We start from the raw sequence: 13,744 nt of genomic DNA on the forward strand, positions 1-13,744 counted from the left end.
GCCAGTCACGGAGCACCACTGTGCCTCAACGTGCCCTATTAGCCAGTCACGGAGCACCACTGTGCCTCAACGAGCCCTATTAGCCAGCGATGGAGCACCACTGTACCTCAATGTTCCCTATTACCCATCCCTGGAACACCACTGTGTCTCAACGTGCCCTATTAGCCAGTAATGGAGCACCACTGTGCCTCAACGTGCCCTATTAGCCAGTCACATAGAACCACTGTACTTCAACGTGCCCTATCAGCCAGCCATGGAGCACCACTGTACCTCAACGTTCCCTATTAACCAGTCTTGCAGCACCACTGTGCCTCAACGTGCACTATTAGCCTGCCATGGAGCACCACTGTGCCTCAACATGCCCTATTAGCCAGCCTTGGAGCACCACTGTGCCTCAACGTGCCCTTTTAGCCTGGAAAGGAGCACCACTGTGCCTCAACGTGCCCTATTAGCCAGTCACGGAGCACCACTGTGCCTCAACGTGCCCTATTAACCAGTCACGGAGCAACACTGTGCCTCAACGTGCCCTATTAGCCAACCATGGAGCACTGCTGTGCCTCAACGTGCCCTGTTAGCTAGTCACGGAGGATCACTGTGCCTCAACGTGCCCTATTAGCCAGTCACGGATCACCACTGTGCCTCAACGTGCCCTATTAGCCAGTCACGGAGCATCACTACTTCAACGTGCCCTATTTGCCAGACATGGATCACCACTGTGCCTCAACAGGCTCTATTAGCCAGTAATGGAGCACCAATGTGCCTCAACGTGCCCTAATAGCCAATCACGGAGCACCACTGTGCCTCAACGTTCCCTATTAGCCAGCCTTGGAGCACCACTGTGCCTCAACGTGCCCTATTAGCCAGCCTTGGAGCACCACTGTGCCTCAACGTGCTCTATTAGCCAGCCACGGAGTACCACTGTGCCTCAACGTGCCCTATTAGCCTGGAAAGGAGCACCACTGTGCCTCAACGTGCCCTATTAGCCAGTCACGAAGCACCACTGTGCATCAACGTGCCTTATTAGCCAGCCTTAGAGCACCACTGTGCCTCAACGTGCCCTATTAGACAGCCTTGGAGCACCACTGTGCCTCAACGTGCCCTTTTAGCCTGGAAAGGAGCACCACTGTGCCTCAACGTGCCCTATTAGCCAGTCACGGAGCACCACTGTGCCTCAACGTGCCCTATTAAACAGTCACGGAGCACCACTGTGCCTCAACGTGCCCTATTAGCCAACCATGGAGCACTGCTGTGCCTCAACGTGCCCTGTTAGCTAGTCACAGAGGATCACTGTGCCTCAACGTGCCCTATTAGCCAGCCACGGAGCACCACTGTGCTTCAACGTGCCCTATTAGCCTGCCATGGAGCACCACTGTGCTTCAACGTGCCCTATTACCCTGCCATGGAGCACTGCTGTGCCTCAATGTGCCCTGTTAGCTAGTCACGGAGGATCACTGTGCCTCAACGTGCCCTATTAGCCAGTCACGGATCACCACTGTGCCTCAACGTGCCCTATTACCCAGTCACGGAGCACCACTACTTCAACGTGCCCTATTTGCCAGACATGGATCACCACTGTGCCTCAACGGGCTCTATTAGCCAGTAATGGAGCACCACTGTACCTCAACGTGCCCTATTAGCCAGCCATCGAGCACCACTATGCCTCAACGTGCCCTATTAGCCAGCCACGGAGCACCAATGTGCCTCAACGTGCCCTATTAGCCAGTCACGGAGCACCACTGTGCCTCATCGTGCCCTGTTAGCCAGCGATGGAGCACCACTCTACCTCAATGTACCCTATGAGGCATCCATGGAGCACCACTGTGTCTCAACGTGCCCTATTAGCCAGTCATGGAGCACCACTGTGCCTTAATGTGCTTTTTACTTTGTTTTATTTGTATTTAACCTTTATTTAACTTTATTTTGCTTGCATCAAATCAAATTTGATTGGTTACATACACATGTTTAGCAGATGTTATGAGAGGTGTAGCGAAATTGTTGTGTTCCAAGCTCCAAAAGTGCAGTAGTATCTAATAATTCACAACAATACACATTAATCTAAACATAGAAGAATATAATTAAGAAATTTAGCAATGTCAGAGTGGCATTGACTAAAATACAGTAGAATAGAATACAGTATATACATATGAGATGATTAAAGGGGCCAGTGATTCTATGTCTATGTTAATATGGCAGCAGCCTCTAAGGTGCATTGTTGAGTAACTGGGTTGTAGCCGGCTATTGATGGCTGTTTAACAGTCTGATAGCCTTGAGATTTTTTTTAAAGCCCGACAGGATGCTCTCAATAGTGCATCTGTAAAAGTTTGTGAGGATTTTAGGTGCCAAGTGGTGTCAGCTGTACTGTTTCAGCTCATAAGAGGTGTCACCTGTACTGTGTTTCAGCCAATAAGAGGTGTCACCTGTACTGTGTTTCAGCCAATAAGAGGTGCCACCTGTACTGCCAGTCGAAGGAGACTGCTGACGTGGCGTACATGAAGCAGCTGGTGCATGATGGGACACGCTGCTCCTACAAAGACCCCTACAGCATCTGTGTCAGAGGAGAGTGTGTGGTGAGTAACCTAACTCTAACCTAATGTTACCTAATGTTACCTAACCTAACCTAACCCTAACCTAATCTTAACCTAACCCAACTGTATCAGGGGAGAATGTTAGGTGAGTAACCTAGCCTTAACCTAACCCAACCCTAACCCTACAGCATCTGTCAGGCGAGTGTCTTGAGTAGGCTAAACCTAACCTAACCGCTCTGTGTCAGAGGAGAGTGTCTTGAGTAGACTACCCCTCTGTGTTATTATTATTAGTATTATTATTTTTAATTGAACTATTTAACTAGGCAAGTCAGTTAGGAACAAATTCTTATTTACAATGACGGCCTACCTCGGCCAAACCCGGACGACGCTGGGCCAATTGTGCGCCGCCCTATGGGATTCCCAATCACGGCCGGATGTGATGCAGCCTGGATTTGAATCAGGGACTGCAGTGACGCCTCTTGCACTGAGATGCAGTGCCTTAAACCGCTGTGCCCCTCGGGAGCCCCCCAAACATATTGTGTTAGGGGAGAGTGCGGTGATATTCTGGACAAACATTGACATTGAATGTTCTAAAATATGAATGCTCAAGAAGGTTACGGGTAATAGGTAGCAGAGTATCAGATATTAATGTTGGAGCTAAAATCATATATTTGAAGTGAAAGAACCAGCTTAATGTCTCTCCTTCAGAATTAGTCTGCCTCTTTACTGAATGTCATGTTTTGCCACTAGCTAATCAAGGGTTTAAACTACAGCTTCAGGTTTGTTACAAATATCACTCCTGATTTCCCAAAAACAGACTTGACGGGTCTTGCTTTTTTGTGTGGTTCTGTCTTCCAGAAAGTGGGCTGCGACAAAGAGATTGGTTCCAACAAGGTGGAGGATAAGTGTGGAGTGTGTGGTGGGGACAATTCTCACTGTCGTACCATCAAGGGAACCTTCACCCGCACCCCCAAGAAAGCTGGTAGGGGACACATAACACTGCAGCACACAGCCACATCAGTCCATCACCTAGCAACAGTCCTCTCACTGTGTTCATCACCTAGCAACAGTCCTCTCACTGTGTCCATAACCTAGCAACAGTCATTTCACTGTGTCCATCACCTAGCAACAGTCCTCTCACTGTGTCAAGCACTCCGTCCACATTTGTGTTTCATATCAAAATCAAATTTTATTTGTCGCATGCGCCGAATACAACAGGTGTAGATCTTACTGTGAAATGCTTACTTAAGAGCCCTTTCCCAACAATGTAGAGTTTTTAAAAAGTAAGTAAGAAAAATGTGCCTAAATAAACTGAATGAAAAATAGTAACACAACACAATAAAATAACAACAACAAGGCTATATACGGGGGTACCTACCGTAAATTCCGGACTATAAGCCGCAACTTTTTTCCCACGCTTTGAACCTTGCGGCTTAAACAATGACGCGGCTAATATATGGATTTTTCCCGCTTTCAAATTTTTTTTCAAAAAAAAATACACATTCTGTGACGTGCTCAGTTTTTTGGCGGCATGAAGCTTTCATTAGACCAATGAAATTGCCGAACGGGTTAAGGTCAAACAACTTTTTTGTTTACTGTTTAGATTAAATCGAGCGCTCTCAAACTTCCCATCATTCTGATTACGGTAGTCATTTTGTCACCCTCATCATGGCAAAGACACGGAGAAATGCATATGATGCAGCTTTCAAGTTGAAGGCGATTGATCTGGCTGTTGGAAAAGGAAATAGAGCTGCTGCACGGGAGCTTGGTCTTAATGAGTCGATGATAAGACGTTGGAAACAGCAGCATGAGGAATTGACTCAGTGCAAAAAGACAACTAAAGCTTACTGCTAATTTTTTATTTTTTGTTACAAGCCGTGTTTCGTTAAAGCCTATTTATTTTTGTTACAAGCCGTGTTTCGTTAAACGCCTATTTATTTTTCTTACAAGCCGTGTTTCGTTAAAGCCTGTGTAAAGTTAATTTGTTTCAATGTACCGGTAGGCACCTGCGGCTTATTTATGTGCAAAATAATATATTTTTTTTAATTCAGTGGGGCGGCTTATATTCAGGTGCGCTTAATAGTCCGGAAATTACGGTATATATAGCTGATGATGGTATTGATGGTGGTGTTGGTTATGATGATATTGATGATAGTGTTGGTGGTGATGTTGACAGTGATAATGGTATTTATGATAGTGATGGTGGTGACGTTGATAGTGATGATGATATTGGTGATGGTGGTGATATTGATAGTGATGATAGTGATGTTGACAGTGATAATGGTATTTATGATAGTGATGGTATTGATGATAGTGATGGTGGTGGTGTTGGTGATGTTGATAGTGATGATAGTGAGGGTATTGATAATAGTGATGATAATGATGATGGTATTGATGATGTTGATGATAGTGATGATGGTATTGATGATGGTGATGATGGTGGTGATGTTGATAGTGATGATGATAGTGATGATGGTGATGTTGATAGTGATGATGATATTGATGATAGTGATGGTGGTGGGTGATGTTGATAGTGAGGATGGTATTGATGATGTATTGATGATGCTGATGGTATTGATGGTATTGATAATAGTGATGATGGTATTGTTGATAGTGATAATGGTATTTATGATAGTGATGGTATTGATGATAGTGATGATGATAGTGATAGTGGTGATGTTGACAGTGATAATGGTATTGATGATAGTGATGATGGTGGTGTTGGTGATGATGATATTGATGATAGTGATGGTATTGATGATAGTGATAATGGTGATGTTGATAGTGATGATAGTGATAGTGGTGATGTTGACAGTGATAATGGTATTTATGATAGTGATGGTATTGATGATAGTGATGATGGTGATGTTGGTGATGATGATATTGATGATAGTGGTGATGGTGATGATGATAGTGATGGTATTGATGATGGTATTGTTGATAGTGATGATGGTGATGTTGATAGTGATGATGATATTGATGATAGTGATGGTGGTGGTGTTGGTGATGTTGATAGTGAGGATGGTATTGATGACGTATTGATGATGCTGATGGTATTGATGGTATTGATAATAGTGATGATGGTATTGTTGATAGTGATGATGATGATAGTGATGGTATTGATGATAGTGATGATGATGGTGATGTTGATAGTGATGATGGTATTGATGATAGTGATGATGGTGATGATGGTGTTGATGGTATTGATGATAGTGATGATGGTGATGATGGTGATGTTGATAGTGATGATGGTATTGATGATAGTGATGATGGTGATGATGATAGTGATGATGGTGATGGTGATGATGGTGATGTTGAGGAGGGTGATGGTGATGGTATTGATGATAGTGATGATGGTATTGATGATAGTGATGGTTTTGATGATAGTGATGATGGTATTGTTGATAGTGATAATGGTGATGTTGATAGTGATGATGATAGTGATGGTGGTGGTGTTGGTGATGTTGATAGTGAGGATGGTATTGATGACGTATTGATGATGCTGATGGTATTGATGGTAATGATAATAGTGATGATGGTATTGTTGATAGTGATGATGGTGATGATGATAGTGATGGTATTGATGATAGTGGTGATGTTGATGATGGTACTGATAATAGTGATGATAGTGATGATGGTGATGATGGTGATGTTGATAGTGATGATGGTATTGATGATAGTGATGGTATTGATGATAGTGATGATGGTGATGATTATAGTGATGATGGTGATGGTATTGATGATAGTGATGATGGTGATGATTATAGTGATGATAGTGATGGTATTGATGATAGTGATGATGGTATTGTTGATAGTGATGATTGTGATGATGATATTGATGATGGTATTTATGATAGTGATGATGGTGATGTTGAACGTGATGATGATAGTGATGATGGTGATGTTGATAGTGATGATGGTATTGTTGATAGTGATGATGGTGATGTTGATAGTGATGATGGTATTTATGATAGTGATGATGGTGATGTTGATTGTGATGATGGTATTGTTGATGGTGATGATGATATTGTTGATGGTGATGATGATATTGATGATGGTGATGATGGTGATGTTGATAGTAATGATAGTGATGGTGGTGATGTTGACAGTTATAATGGTATTTATGATAGTGATGGTATTGATGATAGTGATGATGGTTATGTTGATAGTGATGTTGATAGTGATGATAGTGATGATGATGTTGATAGTGATGATGATATTGATGACATATTGTTGATGCTGATGGTATTGATGGTATTGATAATAGTGATGATAGTATTGTTGATGGTGATGATGATAGTGATGGTATTGATGATAGTGATGATAATAGTGATGTTGATAGTGATGATGGTATTGATGATAGTGATGATGGTGATGATGGTATTGTTGATAGTGATGGTGGTGGTGTTGGTGATGTTGATAGTGAGGATGGTATTGATGACGTATTGATGATGCTGATGGTATTGATGGTATTGATAATAGTGATGATGGTATTGTTGATAGTGATGATGGTGGTGATGATAGTGATGGTATTGATGATAGTGATGATGATGGTGATGTTGATATTGATGATGGTATTGATGATAGTGATGATGGTGATGATGGTATTGTTGATAGTGATGATGGTGATGATGGTGATGTTGATAGTGATGATGGTATTGATGATAGTGATGATGGTGATGATGGTGATGGTGATGATGATGGTGATGTTGATGATGGTGATGTTGATGATGGTACTGATAATAGTGATGATAGTGATGATGGTGATGATGGTGATGTTGATAGTGATGATGGTATTGATGATAGTGATGATGGTGATGATTATAGTGATGATGGTGATGGTGATGGTATTGATGATAGTGATGATGGTATTGATGATAGTGATGGTATTGATGATAGTGATGATGGTATTGTTGATAGTGATGATTGTGATGATGATATTGATGATGGTGATGTTGATAGTGATGATGGTATTGATAATAGTGATGATGGTGGGGTGGTATTGTTGATAGTGATGATGGTGATGGTGGTGATGTTGATAGTGATGTTAATAGTGATGATGTTATTGATGATAGTGATGGTGGTTTTGATGTTAGTGATGATAGTGATGATGGTGATGATGGTATTGATGGTAGTGATGATGGTATTGATGATAGTGATGGTGGTGATGTTGAACGTGATGATGATAGTGATGATGGTGATGATGATAGTGATGATAGTGATGTTGATAGGGATGATGGTATTTATGATAGTGATGATGGTGATGTTGATTGTGATGATGGTATTGTTGATGGTGATGATGATATTGATGATGGTGATGATGGTGATGTTGATAGTAATGATAGTGATGGTGGTGATGTTGACAGTTATAATGGTATTTATGATAGTGATGGTATTGATGATAGTGATGATGGTTATGTTGATAGTGATGTTGATAGTGATGATAGTGATGATGATGTTGATAGTGATGATGATATTGATGATAGTGACGGTGGTGATATTGATAGTGATGATAGTGATGGTGGTCATGTTGACAGTGATAATGGTATTTATGATAGTGATGGTGGTAATGTTGATAGTGATGACGGTATTGATGATATTGATGGTGGTGATATTGATAGTGATGGTGGTGATGTTGAAAGTGATAATGGTATTTATGATAGTGATGGTGGTGGTGTTGGTGATGTTGATATTGATGATAGTGAATGGTATTGATGATGTTGATGGTATTGATGATAGTGATGTTGATAGTGAGCATGGTATTGATGACGTATTGATGATGCTGATGGTATTGATAATAGTGATGATGATATTGATGATAGTGATGATGGTGATGTTGATAGTGATGATGGTATTGTTGGTAGTGATGATGGTATTGATGATAGTGATGTTGATAGTGATGATAGTATTGATGATAGTGATGATGGTATTCATGGTAACGATGATGATAGTGATGATGATGGTGATGTTGATAGTGATGATGGTATTGATGATAGTGATGATGGTATTGATGATAGTGATGATGGTGATGTTGATGGTATTGATGATAGTGATGATGGTGATGTTGATAGTGATGATGGTATTGATGATAGTGATGATGGTATTCATGATAACGATGATGATAGTGATGATGATGGTATTGTTGATAGTGATGATGGTATTGATGATAGTGATGGTGGTGATGTTGATAGTGATGATGGTGATGTTGATAGTGATGATGGTATTAATGATAGTTATGGTATTGATGATGGTATTGATGATAGTGATGATGGTGATGTTGATAGTAATGGTAGTGATGATGGTGATGTTGATAGTGATGATGGTATTGATGATAGTGATGGTGGTGATGTTGATAGTGATGATGGTGATGTTGATAGTGATGATGGTGTTAATGATAGTTAAGGTATTAATGATAGTTATGGTATTGATTATAGTGATGATGGTATTGATGATAGTGATGGTGGTGATGTTGATAGTGATGATGGTATTGATGATGGTGATGTTGATAGTGATGATGGTATTGATGATAGTGATGGTGGTGATGTTGATAGTGATGTTAATAGTGATGGTGATGATGATATTGATGATAGTGATGGTTGTGATGTTGATAGTGATGGTGGTGATGATGATATTGATGATAGTGATGGTTGTGATGTTGATAGTGATGATGATAGTGATGGTGGTGATGTTGATAGTGATGATGATAGTGATGGTGGTGATGTTGATAGTGATGATGATAGTGATGGTGGTGACTGCAGGGCTTTGCTTCAACACTTCACTAACGCATCAAGTTCCTGATGAACTGCTGGTTATTAGAATGAGATTTGTTAGAGCAGGGCAGGAACAAAACCATGCATGAGTGTTGCCCCTTCCCTTCCTGCTCTTTGTTAACCCTTTCCTCTAACTGTCTGCTGTCATTAAACCATTCACCTTTCTTTCCTCTGTCTGTTGTCACTAAACTCTCACCTTTCTTTCCTCTGTCTGTTGTCACTAAACTCTCACCTTTCTTTCCTCTGTCTGTCTGTTGTCACTAAACCACTCACCTTTTTTTAACAGGAAAAAAGTTAAGCAAGAGATGCCAAAAAGATATCCCTTTCTTGGAAAACACAACCTGCAAGTATCCAGTGTTCCAGACCTTACTGTTCTCAACTCCTTAGTCCCCTAGCCCCTATACCCTAGTACTCTAGTCCCTATACCCTAGCCCCTATACCCTAGTCCCCTAGCCCCTACACCATAGTCCCCTAGTCCCCTAATCCCCTACACCATAGTCCCTTAGCCCCTAATCCCTAGTCCCCTAGTCCCCTACACCATAGTCCCCTAGCCCCTACACCCTACTAGTCCCTTAATTTATACCTTACCTACGTGCGCAAGGCAATAATGCAAGTAGCTACCCAAAACAGTGATCCTGCATACCTACATCAAGTTTAGAATTGCAAATCTGTGCATGTCTGTGCATGTCACATACTAAAATATATAAAGTACCCAGGATCACCAATTTGGGTAGCTAATTTTATTAATCGGGCTTTACAGATAACTTAGAAACTTTCAACACCACTGAATTATGACAAAACTACTGCTTTTCACTCAGTAGAATTGATACAGATATAGGATCTTAATTTGAGCCAGTTTGCTACAGCAAGAAAATAATCCTGCAGCAACAGGAAATGTGAACTATTATGTGGATTATAATTCATTTACATGTTTGTAGGGGTTGATACATTTTTCTTAAGAGAAAATCAAGTCTGAAATTTCAAAGTGGAAATCAGAAATGTCAGAAGGATTTTTAAACCTCAAATACATGTTTTAAATGTCCTGCTTTGCATGAACGTTCTCCTGCAACAGGTTGATCAAATTAAGATCCCACATCTGTATGTTGTCCTGCTTCTGTGCCATAGCTCATCGTGAGACAGGTCTGCCAACCATAAAGGGAATATTGGCCACTCCCAGGCGTCTGATTGATGACAGATTTAATCTCTGTAATGTAGAGCAGACACACATACAGCCCTTTTCACATCAGCGGATGTCACAGAGTACTATGCAGAAACCCAGCAAGCAATACAGATGTAGAAGCACAGTGGCTAGGAAAAACTCCCTAGAAAGGCAGGAACCTAGGAAGAAGGGTAAAATAATGTGTGTGAGAGAGAGGGGAATGGAGAGAGAGAGGGAGAGAGAGGGGGATGGAGAGAGAGAGAGAGAGGAGGATGGAGAGAGAGAGGGAGAGAGAGAGAGGGAGAGAGAGAGAGAGGAGGATGGAGAGAGAGAGAGGAGGATGGAGAGAGAGAGGGAGAGAGAGAGAGAGGAGGAGGAGAGAGAGAGGGGAGAGAGAGGGGGATGGAGAGAGAGAGAGAGAGGAGGATGGAGAGAGAGAGGGAGAGAGAGAGAGAGAGAGGGGGATGGAGAGAGAGGAGGATGGAGAGAGAGAGGGAGATGGCGAGAGAGAGAGGAGGATGGAGAGAGAGGGAGAGAGGAGAGAGGAGGATGGAGAGAGAGAGGGAGAGAGAGGGGGATGGAGAGATGGAGAGAGAGAGAGAGGGAGAGAGAGAGGGGGATGGAGAGAGAGAGGGAGAGAGGGAGAGGGATGGTCAGAGAGAGAGAGAGAGAGGGGGATGGAGAGAGAGAGAGGGGATGGGCAGAGAGAGAGGGAGAGAGGGGGATGGGCAGAGAGAGAGAGAGGGGATGGAGAGAGAGAGAGGAGGATGGAGAGAGAGAGGGAGAGAGAGAGAGGGGATGGGCAGAGAGAGAGAGGGGGATGGAGAGAGAGAGAGGAGGATGGAGAGAGAGAGGGAGAGAGAGAGAGATATCATATTGTGATAGTTGCAACAGCAAGTCAATGAAACAAAGGCATCAGAAAACAACTAACTGATTGTTTTTTTTGTTTGAAGGGAAGACGAGAGGAGCATTTACCTTGCCTAAAGGAGCTCGGAATGTTTATCTGAATGAAACAGAAGATTTTAGAAATGTACTTGGTGAGTCTCGATTGGTTTGCAGAGGTGGTGGACATCCTTGGAGTAGAAAAGACGGCTTTGCAGCTTCATTATGGATTTACTGTTTCCTGCTTATTGACACCTGGCTCAAAGTTCTCCCATTCACTCATCATTCAGTGTCTTCACTATCAATGTAATTATGAGACATGCTATATACAATACTGGACACCTACCCAGTTTGAAATGTAGACCTGTACTACATGAAGTTTTTATGACGTTTAGTTTTAAATGGTAGTGGAACAGCCATGCTTCAATAGAGCTCCCTCACCCCTCACAGCCCTGTGTGCCCTGTTGTGGAAGCTGCTGTAGAACTCTATACGATTGTAGATGTGTTTAGATGTGTCTAACTGATTCTAGGTGTTTAGATGTGTCTAAATGATTCTAGATGTGTCTAACTGATTCTAGGTGTTTAGATGTGTCTAAATTATTCTAGATGTGTCTAGATGATTTCATGTGTCTAGCTGTCTAGATGATTTTGTGTGTCTAGGTGTTTCTACATTATTCTAGTTGATTGTAGATGTGTCTAGATGATTCTAGATGTGTCTAGATGATTCTAGATGATTGTAGGAATCTAGATGATTGTAGATGATTCTAGGTGGAGATGATTGTAGATGATTGTAGGAATCTAGATGATTGTAGATGATTCTAGGTGTCGAGATGATTCTAGATGATTTTCGGTGTCTAAATGATTCTAAATGAGTCTAGATGATTCTCCAAGCTGCCAGCTTCAGTAGAGCAAAGCCATTGCCTCAGGTTCATGTCCACGTCCACCTCTGCAAACAAAGATCTGTTGTTCTGCTCTCTAACTGCTGCCTCTTCCTCCTCTTTTTCCCAAACCACCTCCTCTCTTTCCCAAACCACATCCTCTCCTCTTCTTTCCCTCTGCTGACTGACTCACACTGTGCAAAGGTTTCCTTAAGATGTTTCTGATCCCTCCCGGGGCTAGACATGTGATCATTCAGGAGCATGAGGCTTCTCCTCAGATGCTTGGTAAGTCAGCATCTCCTCCTTCACTACTCAAGGCTGGTGAAATGCATGACATTGAGCAGTATTGTTGAAATGAGATTTGAACAGATTCTAATTAATGGAGCATGCTACAGAACATGCATTTCTACATTCCTCAATCTAGACTCACTTTCCTTCCAAGAAAAATGTAGGACTATTTAATTGCCATAAAATGAATCTCTCCCTCTCACTAAACCCCTGTCTTTATAGATAGTGTTGGTTAAATGGTTAATATACACTGAGTGTACAAAACATTAAGAACACTAACTTTGTAGCAGATATCATGACGCAATATGCTCCTACACATGCAATCGTTCGGTTGTCATATTGGCAGGTTTACTAGCAACAAACTATCTAGCTAGCTTCTAGCCTAGTGTTTGATATGCAATGTGATCTCCTTGTAATGAACAGTGTCGACGAGTGTCCTGTGAGAAGGCACTATGCTAGGCAAATTGGGCATCATCAGCTCATTGTTATGGATTTATCAAAATGAATGTCAATAGAAAACAGCTTAAACAAGTGCAGCTACTTTACTGTTATTTTGTCTGCAGAGGTTGTGACTGTGTTACCCGTAGCTAGTTGGTTAGCTATCTATCAAGCAAGGGATAAGAACGATGCCAGCGAGCATGGACACGGAACATGAACACCTGGGTCGCGTCCTTCAATACAGAACTAATGGAACTAACGACTGGGTCACGTCCATAAATACAGAACTAATATAATGAACGACTGGGTCGCGTCCATAAATATAGAACTAATATAATGAACGACTGGGTCGAGTCCTTAAATATAGAACTAATGGAACGATTTGTCTTAAATATAGAACTAATGGAACGATTTGTCTTAAATATAGAACTAATGGAACGATTTGTCTTAAATATAGAACTAATGGAATGATGTATCTTAAATAGGTAGTCCGTCATTTTAATAAGAATTTGTTCTTAACTGACTTACCTAGTTAAATAAATAAAATACAATGTTTAATATAGAACTAATGGAACGATGTGTCTTAAATATAGAACTAATGGAACAAACGACTCTAGCAACCAAAAGATGAGAAAGCATGAATATCAACGAAAGATCTTTATTTCTACCGGTTAATGTGTGCTTTAGTATTGTTTTCTTTGGTAACTGTGGTATAAGTGGGATAAACGCCTCCGTTCTGTACATTATCTTATTCTGTGTTTTACAGCATTCAACCCACATGATGCAAAGTGCATTTAATGTTAA

The 13,744-nt window shown here is 41.6% G+C and overlaps 1 protein-coding gene across 1 annotated transcript in view; it reads left to right on the forward strand.

The window, feature by feature from the left end:
- adamts3 (ADAM metallopeptidase with thrombospondin type 1 motif, 3) overlaps positions 1-13,744 on the forward strand; it is a 353,285-nt gene that overhangs the window by 302,667 nt on the left and 36,874 nt on the right. The window contains exons 15-18 of the mRNA XM_029763911.1: positions 2,434-2,567; positions 3,384-3,507; positions 11,408-11,491; positions 12,419-12,499. Coding sequence (XP_029619771.1) covers positions 2,434-2,567; positions 3,384-3,507; positions 11,408-11,491; positions 12,419-12,499 — 423 coding nt within the window. The remainder of the gene's footprint in view (positions 1-2,433; positions 2,568-3,383; positions 3,508-11,407; positions 11,492-12,418; positions 12,500-13,744) is intronic.

This window comes from Salmo trutta, chromosome 9 (genome assembly GCF_901001165.1).
Source record: "Salmo trutta chromosome 9, fSalTru1.1, whole genome shotgun sequence".
Lineage (NCBI taxonomy): Eukaryota > Metazoa > Chordata > Actinopteri > Salmoniformes > Salmonidae > Salmo > Salmo trutta.